We start from the raw sequence: 21535 nt of genomic DNA, 5'->3' as shown, positions 1-21535 counted from the left end.
TCCATGCCTCTGCGTGGATGGTACCCTATATCTACTTCTTAGAATCTATGACTCAATTGGAATGCCAGTTCTATGGGAAGACTATCCTGATTCCTCAATTAGAGGTGCTTCAAATACAAAGTCTTTGTTATTTGGGTTTTACATTTAATTGTACATCTCCCTAATCTTAATAAAATGCAAGTTCCTGAAGGGCAAGAGTTATTTATTTTTATTTTTTCTTTGTTATCATCAGTGCCTGTTCAACATTGCATGGCACACGGCAGTCCCTTAATATATGCTTGATGAATGAATGAATCTTGAAATTGGTTTTTAAATAGTTTAAAACTTTAATTTTAATCTTTTTATCACCAGTGAAGTACAAAACCAAAAGAAACCAGTGTGCAGATGCAGAAGTCTCAACTATTTCAGACAGAAAACTAAAATACAACATGAAAGATTCTTAAAAGAATTAAATTCCTTTGTATTCAACAATCTTAACATATATACCCTAGTTAGGTATTTATGGATTCTGAGGGTTTAATTATTTTACCAAATTGAGAAAATTTTTTCAGGCTTGTGTCTAAATTCCTAGCAAAGTTAGTCTTCTGATGAATCAATTTTTTTTGTTCAAATTCTTTTTTATTATTTTGTCAAATGCCTGGCTTAAGAGGAAAAATGTTTTAATGAATCTATATAAACATATTTCATTTCATGTCTGAATTGAAATAGATAACTGTGGAAATGAATCATTAAGATCTAATAACTGAAACTAAACACTAAATACCCATTTAGCTAAGTTATCTAGATAATTTAAAGTAGTGCGCACTCACAACATAGGAGCTGGGCCTGTGATTTCAAAAGAGTAAGGCACTCTTTCTAACCAATGCAAGCTGCAAATTCTCTTCAGCATAAGCTGCTTAGAGGATGAAGAGAACAGCTTCAGTGACTTTTTCTGTATCATGTGACCATCATATGTCATAAGTCACACTTGGACCTAGGTTTTTTCTGGTTCCAAGGATGGCTCTATGTCCCCTACATCAAGCTGCCTCAATACACAGATAACACACATAAATCTATATTTACACATATAACACCTATACATATATAAATACCTGTACAGTATATATCATACACGTACACACACACACACACACACACACACATATCTGTACTGTACTGAAGAAGATTCAAGATCTTCAATCAGCCAATCAACAGGCACTCATTAAGTGCCTACTATGTGCTAGCCCTAGGGATACCCAAGACAGAAAATCATCTCTGTTCTCAAGGAGCTTATGTTTTTTATTTTTTTTTTCCCAAATTTCCTCCATTCTCTTCTTTCCCTTAAAAACAACTCATACTTAAAGAACTCTTTAAATTATGCAAAATGCCTTTCCTGTACCAACCATATGAAGTATGTTATATTACAAATAGTATAAATATTATTTCCATTTTGCAAAAGACAATAAAAATGAGGCTCAGAAGTATAACTTGCCTGAATTCACACATCTGCTAGTAAGTATGTTTTTCTGAATTCAAGAAATATTTGCTTCCCATTACACCACAGGGCTTTCAAATACATGGAATGGCTTGAAGTTTCCCTAGATAAACTACAATTATCAGATTATCAAGGAAGACTGAAGAATGGCATTTTTGTTTTCTGATTTCAATAGAATGAACACCTATTTATTTAGACTGGGGAATAGAGAGCAGAAATATTAATTACATCCAAATGTACTAAGTATTTTGGTTTTCAAGGTACCCAATATCTTTCAACATTATTCATTTAAATAATTTTAAAGCATTTTCCTCCATAATCTCATGTAATATTTTCCCTCTAAAATGTAATGTTCTCTGTTAGGTTTTTTGGGGGTCTCTGGGAGCAGCCTTCCTTTCAGTTCAGTAGTCACCACAAGAACATCCAGGTGTTAAAGTCCAAATCCTTTATTATCTCCTTCAAAGTCCTATCTCCTTCACTTGGGGCTCAGCTAGTTTTCTTAGAGGCCTGCCTCTCTCCTTGGTTCTGAGAACTTGAGCTCCTGCTTCCTTTTCTGTCCTCTGAATCTTTCCGAATCCAAAGATTTGTGCTTCAGCCTGCAGCCACCACAAAGGGGGGCAATGGAATGAATCTGTCTCAACCTCTGAGATCTTGTCTTTTTTGGTCCTGAGAGCTTCTTCCTTATATACTCTACACTGAGTATACACCAATCATTATATCATTATCTGTTGTAGGATTAAATCAATGCTAAACTAGATTTAACCATTGTCTCTTCAATTCCACTTAGTACCTTGTTTCAAGTTCTGGCCCATAATATCTCCTTGTAGGATTAAATCAATCATACTGAACCATGCTAAATTAAATAATTATTGTTTCTATCAATTCCATTGACTTAGTATCTTATTAGAATCCTTTGTTTCAAGTTCAGAGTTCTGGCCCATAACAATCCCATCTAGTTATATTTTCTAATTCAGATGTATAATTGCTTCAAGTTTTTCATCTTTTTTTTTAAGGGATCAATCAAGAATATACTTTCTGTATATACTTGCAAATGACCAGAACAGTTATCCTAATCTCATTTAGTTTAGTGACCAATCCCAAAAGCACTGTCACAGCAAGCAAAAGTTGTAGCTGAGTAGTTTTTGATAACTTTATGTTTATTAGATCCAAATATACCTGATGAAAAGTGCCTCTTTCTAGTGGTTAAATTTTAATAGTCTTTCTTTAGATAGAGAATTCAGATCCCAACTTTCTAGCTATTGGTTGTCTGCATTTCTTCTTTTTTCATGTCGACCCCTTCATTGCCATTTTCATTAAAACCTCAACTAGACAGTGAAGCAAGAAGTCTTTCTGGCTACTTTTACATGGAAGTTGGTGTAGAAAGGGAAAGTTCTAGCTTTGGATATATCTGAAGATTTCATTTGTCCATCGTATCTATTTCATCCAAACTGCGGATAAAGAGTTGATTCAACTTTGCTAATAATTGGATCATTTACCTGCACAGTGGACCTATTTTATTTTATACTTTTTGTTCCTGCAAGAGTTTAGTTTGTGTGATATAGGACGACTTAGGAGGTTAAAGCAAGAAGAATCATCATTAGTCAGGAGTCTCTACTGGTAAAATTCCTTCCTTTTTGGGCTTTTCAGCTTGAAGTTAGAGCAGAATCCAACCTAGACAAATAACAAGTATGATTGTGGGCAACTCATCTAACTGTCTCAGTTTTCTTATCTGTCAAATAAGCTGGAGAAGGAAATGGCAAACCATTCCAGTATCCTTGCTTAGAAAACTCCAAAGGAAGTTACAATGAGTTGGACATGACAAAACAACAAGCTTTAGCCTAAAATCAGAGAAGTCAAGTTCTAAGTTGAAGACCATCTACTCCAATCCCCTCATTTTTACAGATGAGAAAACTGAGGTCTAGGAAGGTTGGGTGATTTTTCTAAGGCCAAACAGGTAATAGATATCAAAGGCAAGTTTTAAATCAAAATCTTTTGGGTCCAGAGCCCCCTACACCAAAACCTGTCTCCTTGAGACCAGCAACAGCATGATGTGAGAGGATAGGCCAAAGCAGAAAACTGAGATGTAAAAAAGTAGTTTCACTTTAAATTTCAAGAAATATTGTAACATTTACAAGGTTTATGGAAACAAGTTTTGAACGAAAAAAATAGTTAACAAAATTTAATTCCATTCATTGTAATAAGTACTTGTGGTTATAATTTATGCAGTTAGAAGACTGATATGAGATTGTAAATAAAAGGCAGTAATTCTTTAAGACTTATAGATTCTGGAACATTCAACACCCAGTAAATTCAATCATTCTTCAAGTCAGAAAAAGTACCTCTCTTTTTAGAGCCTAATTTATATTTTTGAATAGCAAAGTATTGCTTTATAGTGTTTCATAAAATATCTCTCACAAAAATCAGTATTCCTCTTGAAAGTGAGATTTTAAAAAGAATATATCATCAATACTATTAGATAGTTTGGCTTTTTAAAGTTATTTCCAAAGTGCACTAAGTCACAGTTTCAAGGGTTACCTGAAGGCTAATCCTCACTGGATATTAAATCTTGGGACCCATCCCATCTTAAAGTCAAGGGGAGAACTTCAGGGATTCAGAGATTCAGAGCCAGGATTCGCAAGTTCAGGAGATTCACAAGTCTAAAGGAAAAGCCTGCTCATGGACTTCTGGGAGATTTACAACTAGGATTGACTTCTGGGAAACCCACAATCCCACACTCTTGGAGGCAGAGTCAAGATTTCATTCCCACTTAGTGCTAGCTGGAAGCTTTGGATTCAGAGGGAGCTAGAGACTGAAGCTGGATGGAGACGTTTTGACAGGAAAGGATTCAAGACTTTGAAGGATACAATATAGGATCTGGACTTTAACTCCTAGCTGCATTTTGGGATTATTGATCTGAAACTAAAACTAAGGCTGCCTCCAGAAGCTCCCCAAGAGATCTGCTCCTAGAGAAGGATCACAATTTAGAGACAAAGGAACATTACAATCTAGGATTTTATCTAAATCATTGATAAAAATGCTAAGCACTAAAGGGTCAAATACCAATTTCTGGGACAAATTCACTGGAGCCTTCCTTCCAAGTCTACATTGAATCTTTAAGAAATTTTCTTTCACTATCCAAAGATTTCGAATCTATTGCACTCTGGCTGGTGTGCTGTGTGTGTGTGTGTGTGTGTGTGTGTGTGCAAGCAATTAAAACAACTGCCTATCAGACTTCCAGTTGAGAACTCAAAATGATTTTCATAATTTAATAATTCCAAACACCTTATGTTACAAGTAATCTGTATCATTAATTGTTGTTTCCCATCCTTACCTGAACAGTGGCTTTGGGTATCCATGCCAAGGCAACAAAAATTTTTTCCTTAAATGAAAAACCAGCAAAACACACCAAAAAGAATGTGACGAAAATTCGAGCCAACAATGACAAGCTCAGTGTACCAACACAGATACCTAGAACAAATTTAAAAAGCCTGAGTTAATAATTCAAATCAACAACATATTAGCCAAGACTTTTTAAGTCTTTTAAAGATAACTAATTATCAAGAACAGCAATAACATCTTAGTTTGACATTCTGCTTTTTTTTTCAAGCTTTTTCACATATATTAAATCATTTTGTCCTTTTTAAATTAAAAAATAATACAAACATGATTGAATATAAAACAAAACATTTCTGGCTTGGGTAAAAATGATTCAATTGATGGAGTACAAAGTAGTGTCAAGTTATGGTGATAACAAATTTCAAGAGAAGCAGCATTTCTGTCAACAGACACATTTTCATATAAAGAAAAGTATTTTTCATGTCAGTTGAGCTTTTTAAATGACCTATAGATAGAAATCTTATTTGATTTTATGTTCCCAGATCATTCAGATTGGCTGCCTCAGAAAGTATTTGTTTATAGCACTTAAAAAGAAATGAGTGTGCTGAATTCAGCATGTATTGCTAGATAAGTTGTGTTTTTTTTTTTTAAGGGTAAAGGAGACAATGTAAAAAACTCCAAAATAATATTCAATATTTCTAAAAACTTCTCTAATGTCTTACCAATAGTATTTGATTCAAGATTTTCAACAGACACCTCTGCTCCAACCAGACCAAAAAGAAGTGGTTGAAAAATTTGCCATGTGCCTGCAATTATTTTTTGCACTTTTACCTATATAAAAGAAAAATAATTGGATAAGTTATTAGAGGACTGAGTCGAATTAAACAATTTTATTTAATTATAAATAATTTACATCTCACCCTTGAAAGTCCGATTTCAGGAGAGCAAATTTTTTCTAAACCATTTGCATCAGATTGATGATTTAATAAGACTTGTTTTTGTATTTCTCTAGATTTAGAAGAGAGTCAAGTATAGTATAGAGTGACTAGCTAGGTTGCAGAGGATGGATAAGCTCACCTGTTCTCTATCTCAGCCTCCAGCTTTGTATATCTGTAACACCATTAAAGCTTAACTAAGCCTTCTGAGACATTCTGGGAAGATACAGATAGAAATGTCTGCCAGAATGTGTCCAAAACAGATCTTTTAAGCACTCGTAAGTACTTTCTTAAGAAAGACAACTTTCCAAGTTGAGCTAGGTCATTAATCAACAGTCTGGAGTCTTTTCATTCAACCAATTCAGAATCCAGCTAAATGTATTATCATTTAGGTCACAAGGAACACATGTGAGAGTTAGTCAAATATGTCTTGCTGAAATCTGATCATGTTATCTATGGAACTTCCCTGATAGATCAGTCTAGTGACCATATTCTATTCCTCTCCACCCTTTCCCCTCCCCCCCTCGGAAAAAAAAAGTGTACTATAGAATAAAAGCTGACCTTGGAGCAAAAAAAAAAAAAAACCCTTGCGTTCAAATCCTTCCTCTTGTACATGTCTGGGTGATCCTGGCCATGAACCTTATCCTCATAGTTGGCAAGGCAGCTCTCTCTTGATACCTTCCTTTTTTTTTTTTTTTTTTTTTTGTTATTTTGAAAATTGATATGTTTGCCCCCCTCCTCCACTTCTGCAGTATCTCTTTTCTACTTCTGATTCCTTAAGGAACATCACTGATAGTAACTAGTACAATGATCACATCCATAATTTCTGTCAGCAAAACTTGCCAGGAACAACAAATCTTAATAGTCACAATTTTCTCTTGCTTTCTTATTTGCCCCCCTCAATTTTCCTGATTGTGCCTTATGTCCAATGCCAAGCGTTATTCTGACACAGTGAGCATTCTTTCATTTATTAATATCATGATGACAAAGTACAGATAGCGACTCAGCACGCAAAACCTGAGAAAGCCACAAGGTGGAGATGCATGCTTAAGCTGTTCAAGCTCATTTCTACTTCTGTCTAGGTATGCAGGAGACTGAATTGCTCTAAAACTAGAGAGCTTTCTCAGTTCTACACAGATGCAGACAGAATTGACTAAAATCTTTCTTTTTAATGTGTTGGTCTAAATAGGTTTCTTTCTAGGATACAAAGATTTCCCTAATAATTAATTATAATTAATTTGCATCTGGTTATGTTCCACCCTCCTTCCATTGATATTCTAATATTTTTTTCCTCAATTTGAGAAACCTAAAAGGATTACTCTGCATATAAATGAGCTATTTACTACATTAATCTCTTTCCTAAGGGGGAAATTAATTTTAACTATCCCCTTTAAAGTTTATGAACAATAGAAAATGCACTATTCCGAGTTGAAATCTGAAACCTCAATTCCAAATTTCAAATTCAAATTTCAAAAGCCAGGGAGCTTCCCTCCCTCTAACTCAATTAAAACTAGTATTCCCCAACTGTGCCCTAAAACTGTGGTGTTAGAGGATAAGAGTTCCTCAGAATTTTGGTCTTACAAGTAAAGGGTGTGAGATTAGAATGTTATTTATGTGGACCTGTCAATGAGTATTTGTTGCATAAATAAGCTTTCAATGTCCTTGTAGCACTCAGAAAGATGAAGATGAAGCTGCTGTGAGATATAACAAACACAGCTTAAGTAATTGGAGGTGTCCCATAGTTGGACTGACTAGATATTTCCTCCTACAGATCTCTTGAGAGAGGAGAGAAGAGGGAGGTGGGGAATAGGGGAGAGAGAGAGAGAGAGAGAGAGAGAGAGAGAGAGAGAGAGAGAGAGAGAGAGAGAGAGAGAGAGAGAGAGACAGAGAGAGAGACAGAGAGAGAGAGACAGAGAGACAGAGAGACAGAGAGAGAGAGAGAGAGAGAGAGAGAGAGAGAGAGAGAGAGAGAGAGAGAGAGAGAGAGAGAGAGAGAGAGAGAAACTGCCTTTCTCTTTCAAAAATTCCCCCCAGAGTTTATGATCTTAACTTGACTCTGACTTGGCACTTTTCATTAGCCAAATCCTTTCCTTATACCTGGGGCTTACTTCAGTTCTTGGCATTTAACAAAAAAAAAGGGGTAAAACAGAAAATTTTGCTATAGAAGGGACTGCCATAACAAGTGCTATATAAAACATGGAAGAGGGAGGATTCTGAGAAAATAAGCAGAATAGGTCTGAAAATTTCTAGCTCTCCAGATTTCCCCCGAAAACAGAACAGATTTGCACCTCAGGATGAATGATCATAGACTGGTCTCAACAAAGAAAAGTTGAGACAGAACAGGGGTCCTCCTGAAATAACCTGAGAAGAATGGAAAACAGATCCCAGGGATGACATATGAGAAAGTAGCAATTCCTGAGAAACCCTAAGGCTAGCAGACCCTGGGGAGTACCACAAATAGTATTGGCCAATCTGTTGATCACTAAAGTGTAGAACTCAAGGATGGGAACTACCCCCACACCCTTTACCATTCCTCAATTGCATCTCTAAGTCATCATATTTGCATCTCAACCTAAACTTTATTTCTCTTTCCTATAAAATTATCGTCTTAATTCTAACTCTGCTAAATTCCCTTGGAAATTAGCCCACTGTCAAACAGTGTATCTTCTTACTTTTGGCTCTTTGCTAGATTCCCCTGGGACTTTAGTCCATTTCGAATGGCATCACAATCGTAATAAATCTTTGCCCCTTAACTTGGAGACTTAGTGATTGTGCAAATTCTTTTGTCAAACCCACAACACTGACCAGAGGGACTCTGATCTTGTTGGGGTGTCTTCCCCCTCAATATATTTGGTACCTAACATAGTGGGCTCCACCCCCAACTTTTATGGTCTCCTTCTTAAAGTAAGCCCCTTTTCATTCTATAGCTGGGGGCACCCCAAGTACCTAGGAAAGCCTGTCTGGGCTGTCTGAGTTCCTTGCTCTGCAAATTTTCCTTGTCAGGAACACCTGGACTTGGAATCTCTTGTCATTTCTCAGCTAACTTCCTTCTAGACTAAGCAACCTTTGCCACATTTTCACCCTCCATGGGATGCCAGAGGAGATGAGACACTATAGGACTAGAAATTCTAAGGCTCATGGCAAAGATGGGATAGTTCACTTCTATTCCTAAATCTACTGGAGGGCAATTGAGAGTAGAAGTCCAAGAATTCCTTCTGGGACCACCTCCTTATCAACATGTGGATCCTATGGTTCCAGAAATATTTCTTCAACCCAGGACCCTCCTTCTAAACCCTCACCTTTCTGAAACCTCCAGACCCTGCTCCTCAGTCTCTCTCACATTGGGAACAGAATCCCTTTTTCTCTCCCTCAAGATCCTGATTTAGCTATTCCTTCTCTAAACTCTAGCCACCCAGAGAAATTGCTTTCTTTTTTTTGTGCTTGTTAGCAGGCTCTTGGGGTGAAATAGTCAGGGAACATGTGCCTTTTCAATGTCAGACCTTTCCCAGATTAAAGAAAAATTTGGCCCTTACTCTGAGAACCCCACTAGACATATTGAGGGATTTAAAGCCATCTCCCTCCAATTTGACCTTACCTGGGGAGATATTAACATCATTATCTCCTCTTGCTTCACCATAGACGAGAAAAAGAATCTGGGATCTAGCCCAGAAGTTTGGGGATGATATGGCTGAGTCCTCCTCATCTGATAGATATTTCCCTCTCTCCCTCTCCCAGGGATTATTACTATTCCAATCACAAACCCTGGGTGGGATTATCAGGAAGGAAACAGAGAATGGATCATTTTCTAATCTGCCTCATTGAAGGTATGAAGAAAGGAATTACGAAGCTGGTTAATTATGAAAAACTTAAGGAAGCTCTCCAAGGAACTGAGAAAAATTCTGCTCTCTTGCATGGGTGCCTTTTAGAGGCTCTAAAGAAAGACCTGGACCCTCACTTCTCTGGAGGGGATCATTGTCCTTACCATGCATTTCATTAGTCAGTCTGTTCCAGATATTTGGAGAAAGCTGCAGAAGTTTACCATGGGTCCTCAAACTTCTCAGATACAGGTGTTGGAAATAGCTTTTGGAATTTTCAATAATAGGGTATGAATTATGGCAGAGGAGGGAAATTGCAGAGCCAGAGGGATCAGAGAGCAGACTCAAATTATAGCTGCTGCTATATCTGAGAACCATGTGGGTTTGTGCCTTAGATGCCACAGCCAGGTCCATTGGTCTTGCAATTTTCTACAGAGGAAACCTCCAGACCCAGGTCCTAAGTGCAACTAGGAAAGGCAAAGGAAGAGAGAGTGTCTGCAATGGTGTCGAGCCACCTCTACCCAATGCCCTTTTCTCTAGTCTCCTCAGGACCAAGAGCCACAATGTCTATTGGTTTGGCCAGGCTCCCCCTTACTCCATCATGATGGCTGAAATCACATATTTTGGATGTGACAGGTAAATCCATTAAATTTCTCTTTGACTTTATGGGAAGCTGGTATTCTGTCCTGCCCTGGTATTCTAGCTCCACCACCCCTCCTCTCTTATGGTGATGTGGATGGAAGGAAAACTTAGGAACTGTTTTGAGATCTTCCTTCTGCCTTGTCAGTTTGGTGACCTGTTATTCAAACCTTCTTTTCTTATCATTTCCTCCTGTCCTGCTTGTTGGGGAATGATTTAATTGCAAAATTGGGGACCCAACTTTCTCTTCTCAGACCTCTGGGTGCTTTTTTTGGGCTTCTCTCATAGACTTCTAATATTCTATCTGAAATCTAGGAGGAAGTAGATTTCTGTCTTGGACCCAGAAATCTCTGGGTAGGTTATTCATGTCATCCCAACTTTAGTGCACCCTTAGGATCCCCAGCATGTTCCCTCACAGGCGCCAGTAACCCAGTGAAGTAAGAGATCAGAGAGGGATGCAACCCCTGATTGAAAAATTTCTTAAGTACAAGCTTTTCGTTCCTTGTCAGTCTCCCTGAACTTTAGATTGTAAAGATCATTTCTTTTGTATATCCCTGAATAACTTTTTAGGTTCCTGAAACTATAGTGTTTCTTTGTCTAAGGCACACATTGCCTGTCAGTTTGTTAAGTATTTGAGCCATGAATTAATTCCTACCCCCCATTCACTCTTGGAGAAGCAGCCAATCTTGTCACTCTCAATCTGCCTCAAAGAAACTAAACTCACTTTTGTCCCAGTGTTAGCACTGCCTAATTTAAACAGGGAAAAGAAATCAGTTTACTATGTGGTGAGCCTCAGTAGCACCTTGGAAGCTAAGCCACATCCTACTGGTACCTCTGCCAAGAGGTTTGAACTCTTTTGCTTTCACCAGAGCTTTAGAATTGGGGAAAGGAATGAGAGTGAACTCCATAGTGACTCCAAATATACCTTGCATGTTTTTTCATGCTCATGGAGCTAAATGAAAAGAAAGGGGATTTTTCACAACCAAACATTCCTTCATTAAGTATACAGGGGAAATTCTACAATTATTGCAAGCTGTCCATGGGCCTAGGTTTCTCTTATGTTTTGTAAAGGACACCAGAAAGGGGATTCATTTCAGGCCAAGGGAAACAGGTTTGCAGATTCAGCTGCCTGTGCTGCTGCCTTATTACCCCTAATGGCACCTTTGATTCCCTAATTCCCCTACTCCTACATTCCCTCATATTAGCTTCCAGGAATAGTTCCTTGCTAAAGAAGAAGGATATTAACCCTTCTCCTTCTGGGTATTTTCAAACACCCTCAGGCAAGTTTCTAATCCCAGAGGCCAGCCAGTGGAAATTCCTTTTTGGCCTGCACATTGCTATTCACTTGGGAAAGAATACCCTCCAATCCCCTGGGAAACCTGTTTTCACTGGTCAAACAATTAGACAGGTCTGCCTCATTCCAGCTTTTTTTTTTTTTTTTAATTATCTTCTACTTTTCTCCAAGATATTTGTTTTCTCCCTCACTACAGTGAGCTTTGTATCTTCCAGACTTCAGACCATTAATGAAGAATGGATCCTGAAACTCTAAAAATCCTTGAAAGAGAAAATCTCCTTCAACTCTGCCTCAGTGAGGGACCCGGCCCAAGGGAAACAAGACAAACAATTTCATTCTGTTATCTAGGTGGGGGTTGGTTCTAGTTCTTAGCAAAAGAATTTCAACCCTATTCAATTAAAGATATTCTATTCAAATTCCAGCTCAAAAAAAGAAAACAGCTCTCTAAAAAATAAAATGGATGAAATGGAAAAAAATTCCATAGAAGAAAAAAACTCACTTAAAAACTCAATTGGACAATTACAAAAAGATATAAAAAAAGTGAGTGAAGAAAATACATCATTGAAAATTAGACTCGAACAAGTAAAAATGAATGACTCAAAGAGAAACCAAGAAGTAGTCAAGCAAAACCAGAAAAATGAAACAATTGAAAAGAATGTCAAGTACCTTATTGGAAAGACAACAGACCTGGAAAACAGATCCAGGAGAGACAATTTGAGAATAATCAGACTCCCTGAAAAATGTGAGGAAAAAAAGAGCCTGGACACTATTTTCCAGGAAATTATCAAAGAGAACTGCCCAGACGTTTTGGAAACAGAGGGTAAAATAGACATTGAAAAAATTCATCGATCACCTACTGAAAGGGACCCTAAAATCAAAACACCAAGAAATATAGTGGCCAAGTTCAAGAACCATAAGACGAAGGAAAAAATACTGGAAACTGCTAGAAAAAAGCAATTCAGATATGGAGGAGTCACAATAAGGATAACCCAGGATGTAGCAGCATCCACATTAAAAGAATGAAGGGCCTGGAACATGACATTCCAAAAGGCTAAGGAACTTGGTATGCAGCCAAGAATAACTTACCCAGCAAAAATGAGCATCGTTTTCTAGGGAAGAAGATGGACATTTAACGAAATAAATGAATTCCATCTATTCTTGATGAAAAAACCAGACCTACACAAAATGTTTGATCTTCAAATACAGAACTCAAGAGATTTCTAAAAAGGCAAATTTCAGCTCAAGCTGAAACCCAGATTGCAAATGAGCCAACTTGGGACTCCACCCACTAGTCCCCACTGAGTGTGACCTGCTTGGGCTGTCCCAGCCTCCATCAAGATACCCAATATAATGGCTTCCTTCAACAAAGGTCTTTTGCAAATGGATCTTGGTAGGTCCCTTTACTGCCAGGACCTTCTGTCTACTAAGAACTGCATTCTCAGTGCAAAACTTCATTTTCCAATAGATCTGCCACTGTAAAGTCAGTGTCTTGGTAAACTGATTTCTATCCAACAATAAACTTTTATTTTGCATTTAATAACTTGGGAATGAGTGAATTCTTTCACTCCTAAAATCTGCAGCCGATTTTAAGGGGATTCTTAACAATTCTTTTATAGCCATTAATCTAGACCATTCAAACAGCATCATTAACTTTCCAACCTGAATACCACTGGCTATCTAATCCTAAAACTCAACAGCCCCTGTATGCTGCTGCCATCATCATTAAGTCTCCTCTCCTCAATCTGGACTCAGCTAGGCAGCCAGCTCTACCCTCTTTTGTCAGCCTGAAGCAGCTCCAGAAGATGTGGCCTTCCTTTCGTTGGCCTCCCAAATGAATGAGGAGGGAGTAAAGAGATGTGAAAAAGTAGCAATTCTTGAAAAAGTCTAAGGCTAACCAGCCTTGGGAGTACCACAAAGAATTCTGTCTGTAGCAGTAAGTTAATACTGATTCTGTTGGTCAATAAACTGTAGAACTCAGTGATAGGAACTACCCCACCCTATCATTCCTCAGTTATACCTCTAAGCCATCATATTAACACATCAACCTAATCTTTATTTCTTTTTCCTATAAAATTATCTTTTTGATTCTGATTCTTTGATAAATTCCGGCAGAAACTAGCCCACTATCAAGCAGCATAATTATCTCCTTACTTTTGGTTCTTTGCTAAATTCCTCCCCATTGTCAAACAGCTTAATTATCTTCTTACTTTTGGCTCTTCCACTAGATTCTCTTGGAACTTCAGCCTGCTTCAATAGGTGTCACAATTATAATAAATCTTTACCTCTTAACTTCTAGACTGAGTGTGCAAATTTTTTTGCCAAACCTACAATACCAACCAGGAGGTCCCTTCCCTCCACACCAGGCTTGAGTTTTAACTACATAGAATATTATTGCCAAATTTCAAAACCTCTCAGATCACAGAGAAAAATTTGCAAGAAACAAGAAAAAAAAAAGCCAAAACAATTCAAATATGCTGGAAGTACAATTAAAATTATACAGGACTTATCACTAAAAGACTTCAGGTCCTGAAATAGCACATATTGGCAATCAAAAGAACTAGGCTTCTGGCTAAAAATGTCATATCCAGCAAAATTATTCCTAAGATTGAATGAAAAAAATAAACATTCAATGAACTTGCAGACTTTCAGGACTTTTTCTCAACAGCCAAATCCAACCTTAATAGAAAAAAAATTTTTTTAAATTTTTATTTTATTTTATAATTATAACTTTTTTTTTTTTGACAGTACATATGCATGGGTAATTTTTTACAACATTATCCCTTGCACTTCTATTCAGATTTTTTCCCTTCCTCCCCCAACCCCCTCCCCCAGATGGCAGGCAGTCTTATACATGTTAAATATATTACAATATAATCTAGATACAATATATGTGTGTAGAACCAAATTTCTTGTTGCACAGGAAGAATTGGATTCAGAAGGTAAAAATAACAGTTTACACTCATTTCCCAGTGTCTTAATAGAAAATTTAACATATTGAAGGCCGCTATCAAAGATTAATTTCAAGAAATTTTAAATGGACAAATCATTTATGTGTTGTGCAAGGAAATGTATATTATATGTTTTAGACTGACATCAGTAATTGGATAGCTCAAAAGAAGATTGGGGCGGAGTTGAAAAAGCAAAACTGACCAGGAAAAGGTAAAAATAGTAATTATGTTATAAAAATGAAGTACAGAGAGGCATTGGAGGGGGGAGAAGGGCTTATATTTCTGAAAACTACTTCCATTGGGAATGGGTAGACAATGTTACATATATGCCATGAAAAGGGAGAAAGGAAGGAAGGAAGGAAGGAAAGGAAGGAAAGGAAGAAGGAAGGAAGGAAGGAAGGAAGGAAGGAAGGAAGGAAGGAAGGAAGGAAGGAAGGAAGGAAGGAAGGAAGGAAGGAAGGAAGGAAGGAAAGAAAGGAAGAAAGAAGGAAAGAAGGGAAGGAGGGAGAAAGAAGAGAAGAAGGGAAGAAGGGAGGAAGAAAGTTACCTAAGTGGTCAGTTCCAGTTGGATCCTCAATGGAATGGCTCTTGCACTACAATTTACAGAGGTTGCTTATTCTTCATTTTGGAAGAGAACCATAACATCAGGGAGGTGATGCCATGAGGATAGCACCATTCTTCCTGATAGCTGATTGTCTATGAAAGATAGGTGATTGACACTGACATTCGTTTTCACAATCATAATGAGTTCAGAATGATTCTAAGCTTGGGAACTTAGGTGACAGGAAGAATGGTGCTATCCTCAACAGAAATAGGGCAGTATGAAAGAGATAAATGTTTTGTGTAAAAGGTAATACATTCTATTTTGAACATATTAAGTTTTTGATACCTAAGGGACACCAGTGACCAATTAAAGATGACCAGTCAGTTATACAGAATGGAAGTTTAGAAGCAAGATTAGGGATGAATAAATATATCTAGTGAAGGACTCCCCTCTATGATTCCAACTTTCCTTTTGCCTATTCACATAAATGTTCAGTGTGTTTACAATTAGGTTAAATTCTGTCTTAATTCTTACATAGATTTCATTCATTGTATAAGCGTTTTCTCAAATAAACAGGTCTGGGAAGGACTTTAATTTAGAAAGGCCAAAGCCTGACTAAAGGGACATGATTTATTTATGTAAAAATTGCTTTATGTTAAGACAATTTTGAATTATTAGCTTAAAATTTTGTTAAGATGAATGCTTATAAAGCTGATATGAAAATATCTTAGAAAGGTAGTCACTTGACTGCTTTTTTTGCTTCTATGAACACTATGAATACTACACCTTTCTTTTGAAATTATTCTAAAGGAAAGAAATGGTTTGTTATAATACACAATTATAGTGGAAGAATTAATATATTACCTTAGTGATGTCCTTAAGCTAAATGATCAAAAGTTCTAAGAATTCATATGACATTTTTATAACCTTCCCCCCCACCCCCAGGCAATTGGGGTTAAATGACTTGCCCAGAGTCACACTGCTAGGAAGGATTAAGTGTCTGAGGCCAGATTTGTACTCAGATCCTTCTGACTTCAGGGCTGGTTGCTTTATCCAATGTACCACCTAGCTACTCCTCATATGACATTTTTAAATGAATTAGATATTTTTCATTTTATAACAGCTACAATATTATTATATGCAGTAAGCATAGTACAGTGTGAAGCACCATTTGACACTTTTGCTGCAGTAACTAAATCACATGCAGAAAATATCACATGCACACAAAGCAATATATACTCTTAGTGCATATGGAAATATACATAAAATATCCAACCTCTCCCTTTGATAAACCTAATCGGTAATGCATACTTTATAAGCATGTACATTATCAGTCTATATATGTCATTAATCCATAAATAAATGCATGAAAAATGAAAAAAAAATTAGAAAACATGCCCTTCCCCCCCAAAAAAAAACCCTCTGAAACCATTAACCTAGAGCTGGTCTAGGCCACGACTTTATAATCTGGGATCCATGAGCTTGAATAGAAGGATAGTGGGGTGACATCTTTATTTTCATTAACCTCTAAATGATATTTAGAATTTCTTAAAATTATTTTAAAACATTGTTCTGAGAAGGATACTATAGGTTTCACGAAATTATATGATCCAAAGAAGCAAAAGCTAAGAACCTTGGTCTAAACTGACCATCATAATCTTCAGATCTACAGACCAACATATGCCCAAACTTGAGCCAACAATTTTAAACCTTTTGAACCATTTTATCATTGAGGGACAGATGTCTACACATCTGAAGCCCAATTTCTACTAATTGTCTATGTGTCAAAGTTCCTTTTTTCAAAGAAAAGCTGATCTTATAGTAAAAACAAAAAACAAAAATATGTTTCTCATCTGAATTATCTATTATTTAGCTTATAAAATTCTCCCTACAACTGTGAGTGACCTCTTCTGAGAGTATGTTTGGCAGAATATCAATTTTTTTCCTGCTTTATATCACTAGGGAGTTTGGTTCAGAGCAACATATTGATGAGGGTTGGGGTCCCTTTAAGATTCCTAATTGCCCAACCCATGACTGACCTTGATTCACAAATTCTGGTCAAAGGCACCCTTTGAATATCCGGCCCCAGCCCCCCACTCTCAGCTCAGCTTCCCCTATCCCTCACCTGATCTGGGCTAACTAAAAAGCCTATCAGAACTAGGTACCGCCCATCATCTTCTAGGTATAAAAGAAACAAGCTGGAACGCTCTCTTTGCAGGAGCCCTCCCAGCCAACACATGGTATCCTTCCAACCATGTAAGGGTCCCTGCCCGCCCAGCGGCCACCTTTGGCCCTGGCGTCTTTCTAACTGAGCTTTACTTCCAAATTCCTATAATAAACCTTTTATTTATCAATCTAGGTTTTCAGGCCTGTAAATTCATTTTACAGGGGACACTGCGCCTCATGGGATCTATGCGCCGACAAATGGGGTTCCCCCTTTCCTTTCCCTCACTAATATCATTGTTTGTTTTTATTATAGCTCTTTTGAATGGGAATTATAGCTATTTGATAACTTCTTTCAGCTGATCTCTCAACCAAGGGATACACTAATTATGAATATTTACATTCTCTCCAACCTCTGAGATGACAAAAACATAAGTCAATAGATGAAGAAGATTCTTAGCCAAGAATCATTGGGAATGATATAAAGCCTGTGGTATCATTTTCTTATTATTATTTTCTCCCTGGTTAGGTCAAGATAATTTTTAGAATTAATTTTTATAAGATTTTAAATTCCAATTTTTTTCTTCCTCCCTCCCTCCCTCTTCCCTTCTTCCAAAGATGGTGAGCAGTTTAATATAGTTTATACATCATATGAAACACATTTCCATATTAATCATAATTGTGAAAAAACAAACAATTCAAAAGGAAAAAAATAAGTAAATAAAAAAAAGAATGCTTTGATTTGCATTGAGTCCATCAGTTCTTTATCTGAGCATTTTCCTTCATGAGTCCTTTGTATTTGTCTTTGGAGCATTGTGTTGCTGAGAAGAGACAATAATAGTTGATCATCACACAGTGTTGCTTATTTGAATTAGTCTTTTCAGGTTTTCCTAAAATCTGCCTGTTCATCCTTTCTTAATGAACAATAACATTCCATTCCATTCATATACCATAGTGTGTGACATCATTCTTGGCAGCATTATCTGTATGTACTGGAAATTCTATGTGTTGATATTTCTTCCTTGGGTTCCTGGTATGTTCAACAGTGTGTTATTGAAACAGGCAGACTATGAGTCTCTTTAAAAATGGCAAATATATTTTTAGACCTCTAGCTTCCTGTGAAAGTCAAATGTCTTTGAGGCACTGACTCTTGATGTCTCTGCTCTGATCAAGATATATCTTATGAGGCAATCTATACATGGGAGATGTTCTCTCTCAATAACACTTCACTTCACAACACTTCAGCAACTCCACATGCTTTCCAGTTGCTTATGTATATGTAGGAATACTCATTGTGTCAAAAAGACTTGACTTCTTCAAGAGAGAAGCCTTGCCAATACTTACATTCTCTAAAAATGCAATGGGAGTTGGAGCATTTTTCTTCTAATATGTCAAGCACAGATTTCATACTTTTCAGTGGTGTCAAGTTCCATTTTAGACTAATTTCTGATGATCTCTCTTGGCACTTATGTCCAAAAACATCATTTAGTTCTTTCCTGGCCATAGGCTAAGTGCTTGGGAAGCTTTTTAATGATCTGTGAGACCAATTAATGTCCGAGGCACTTTTGGATTCTACCATTATTTCAATAGCTAAAAAATATCCAGAAGAAGGCAATCAGGTTGATGAAAATCTTTAAATTTATGATGCATGAGGAAAGGTTGAAGGAATTGGAGATATATAATCGAAAGAAGTGAAGGTTTAGGAAACTGTAACAATACTCAAGAATTTGAAGGGCTGTGACTTGAAGGAAGTATGCAACTTTTGCCACTGGACCCAAGAGAACAGAATAAGGAACAACTAATGGAAGCTGTAAAGAAGAAATTTAAATTCAGAGTAAGGGACTTCTGGCTAAGATGGCGGCTTGGAGGCAGACAGCTGTTTGAGCTCCGCGTTTTCTCTCAGAACTTACTTCATGACAAGCCTCGGAGTTAATGCTTGACCGGAAAAGAAACCCACAAGTAATCACCAAGAGAAGACATTCTTGAAATTCTCCAGAGAAGGTCTGTGTTTGCTCGGAGGAGGGTCGAACAGACTGGGTGCAGATTGAGGGCAGGCAAGCCAGAGCAAGACAGGCAGCTCACACAGCTCAGACCAGAGGGGGAGGGGTACGATCTCTGCCGTTTCTGCAAAAAAGACTTTTACCCCAGTGTGGATACTCTGTCTTGGCAGCAAGCCAGGAGCAGTGGAGAGGGTGTAAACACTGGAGGTGAAGATTAAAACTCCAGAAAGCTAGCATCTCTCTGAACCGGCCACCCCCACCCCCCACCTGGAGTGACTCCGAGTTCTCAGAGGCTCAGAGCACATATGCAGCGCAGCCATCGCTGTCCTGTTAGTGGCTCTCTGCTGCCCTACCCCCAGTATGTAGAGGAAGCCCATTAACACCATCCAGCCCCATCCCCCGCAAAACAGACCAATTGTTTCTCTTGTCAGTTTGTTTTCTTCCATTCCGCTCTTGACAAAATGAACAAAAAATTCAAAAGGGCTCTAGCCATTGACAGCTTCTGTGTGGAGAGAGAGCAGACTTTAAATACTGAGGAGACTAAAAACAGACTGTCCCCAGAGGAATCCCCTAAGGGGGATATGATCTGCTCCTCAATACAAAAGAACCTCATAGAGGAAATCAAAAAGGCTCTCACAAGAGAGCTAGAAGAGAAATGGGAAAAGGAAAGGGAAGCTTGGAAAGAGAACCTGGAGAAGTCATCCAGAGTGGATAAAGAGATCAAATCATTGAGAAACAAAATTAGTGAATTAGAAAAGGCAAACAACTCCAAGGAAAACAGGATTAGTGAGCTGGATAAAGAAATCAGCTCTCTAAAAAATAAAATGGATAAAATGGCAAAAAATTCCATAGAAGATAAAAACAATTGGACAATTACAAAAACATATAAAAAAAGTGAGTGAAGAAAATACATCATTGAAAATTAGACTCAAACAAGTAGAAATGAATGACTCAAGGAGAAACTAAGAGGTAGTCAAGCAAAACCAGAGGAATTAAACAATTGAAAAGAATGGCAAGTATCTTATTAGAAAGACAACAGACCTGGAAAACAGATCCAGGAGAGACAATTTGAGAATAATCAGACTCCCTGAAAAATGTGAGGAAAAAAAGAGCTTGGACACTATTTTCCAGGAAATTATCAAAGAGAACTGCCCAGACGTTTTGGAAACAGAGGGTAAAATAGACATTGAAAAAATTCATAGATCACCTACTGAAAGGGACCTAAAATCAAAACACCATTACTATCACTATTACTATTCAATATAGTACTAGAAACTCTAGCCTCGGCAATAAGAGCCGAGAAAGAGATTCAAGGAATTAGAGTAGGAAAAGAGAAAATCAAATTATCACTCTTTGCAGATGACATGATGGTATACTTAAAGAACCCCAAAGACTCTGCTAAAAAGCTATTAGAAATAATTCAGAGTTTTAGCAAAGTTGCAGGATACAAAATAAATCCACATAAATCTTCAGCATTTTTATACATTACCAACACAATCCAACAGCAAGAGATACAAAGAGAAATTCCATTCAAAATAATGGTTGATAGTATAAAATATTTGGGAATATATCTACCAAAGGAGAGTCAGGAATTATATGAGCAAAATTACAAAACACTTGCCACAAAAATAAAATCAGATTTAAATAATTGGAAAGACATTCAGTGCTCTTGGATAGGCCGAGCAAATATAATTAAGGTGACAATACTCCCCAAACTAATCTATTTATTTAGTGCTATACCAATCAGACTCCCAAGAAACTGTTTTAATGACCTAGAAAAAATAACAACAGAATTCATATGGAACAACAAAAGGTCGAAAATTTCAAGGGAAGTAATGAAAAAAAAATTAAATGAAGGTGATCTAGAACTGTATTATAAAGCAACAGTCACCAAAACCATTTGGTATTGGCTAAGAAATAGACTAGTTGATCAGTGGCATAGGTTAGGTTCACAGGGCAAGATAGTGAATAAAAATAGCAATCTAGTGTTTGATAAACCCAAAGATCCCTAATCTTGGGATAAGAATTCATTATTTGACAAAAACTGCTGGGAAAACTGGAAATTAGTATGGCAGAATCTAGGCATGGACCCACATTTAACACCACATACTAAGATAAGATCAAAATGGGTCCAAGATTTAGGCATAAAGAACAAAATCATAAATAAATTGGAGGAACATGGGATGGTTTACCTCTCGGACTTGTGGAGGAGGAAGGAATTTGTGTCCAAGGGAGAACTAGAGACCATTATTGATCACAAAATAGAAATTTTTGATTACATCAAATTAAAAAGTTTCTGCACAAACAAAACTAATGCAAACAAGATTAGAAGGGAAGTAACAAATTGGGAAAACATTTTTACAGTTAAAGGTTCTGATAAAGGCCTC

At 37.2% G+C, this 21535-nt stretch overlaps 1 protein-coding gene across 8 annotated transcripts in view; it reads right to left on the bottom strand.

Annotated features, from left to right (window-relative positions):
- Positions 1–21535, bottom strand: part of SLC9B1 (solute carrier family 9 member B1) — a 93090-nt gene that overhangs the window by 1820 nt on the left and 69735 nt on the right. For all 8 annotated transcript variants that reach the window (XM_074276213.1, XM_074276219.1, XM_074276214.1 and 5 more), the window contains 2 exons: positions 5533–5641; positions 4806–4942 (listed from right to left, as the gene is read on the bottom strand). In XM_074276213.1, the coding sequence (XP_074132314.1) occupies positions 4806–4942; positions 5533–5641 (246 nt within the window). The remainder of the gene's footprint in view (positions 1–4805; positions 4943–5532; positions 5642–21535) is intronic.

Source organism: Sminthopsis crassicaudata, chromosome 6, assembly GCF_048593235.1.
Source record: "Sminthopsis crassicaudata isolate SCR6 chromosome 6, ASM4859323v1, whole genome shotgun sequence".
NCBI lineage: Eukaryota > Metazoa > Chordata > Mammalia > Dasyuromorphia > Dasyuridae > Sminthopsis > Sminthopsis crassicaudata.
This window is presented reverse-complemented; position numbering and strand designations above follow the sequence as displayed.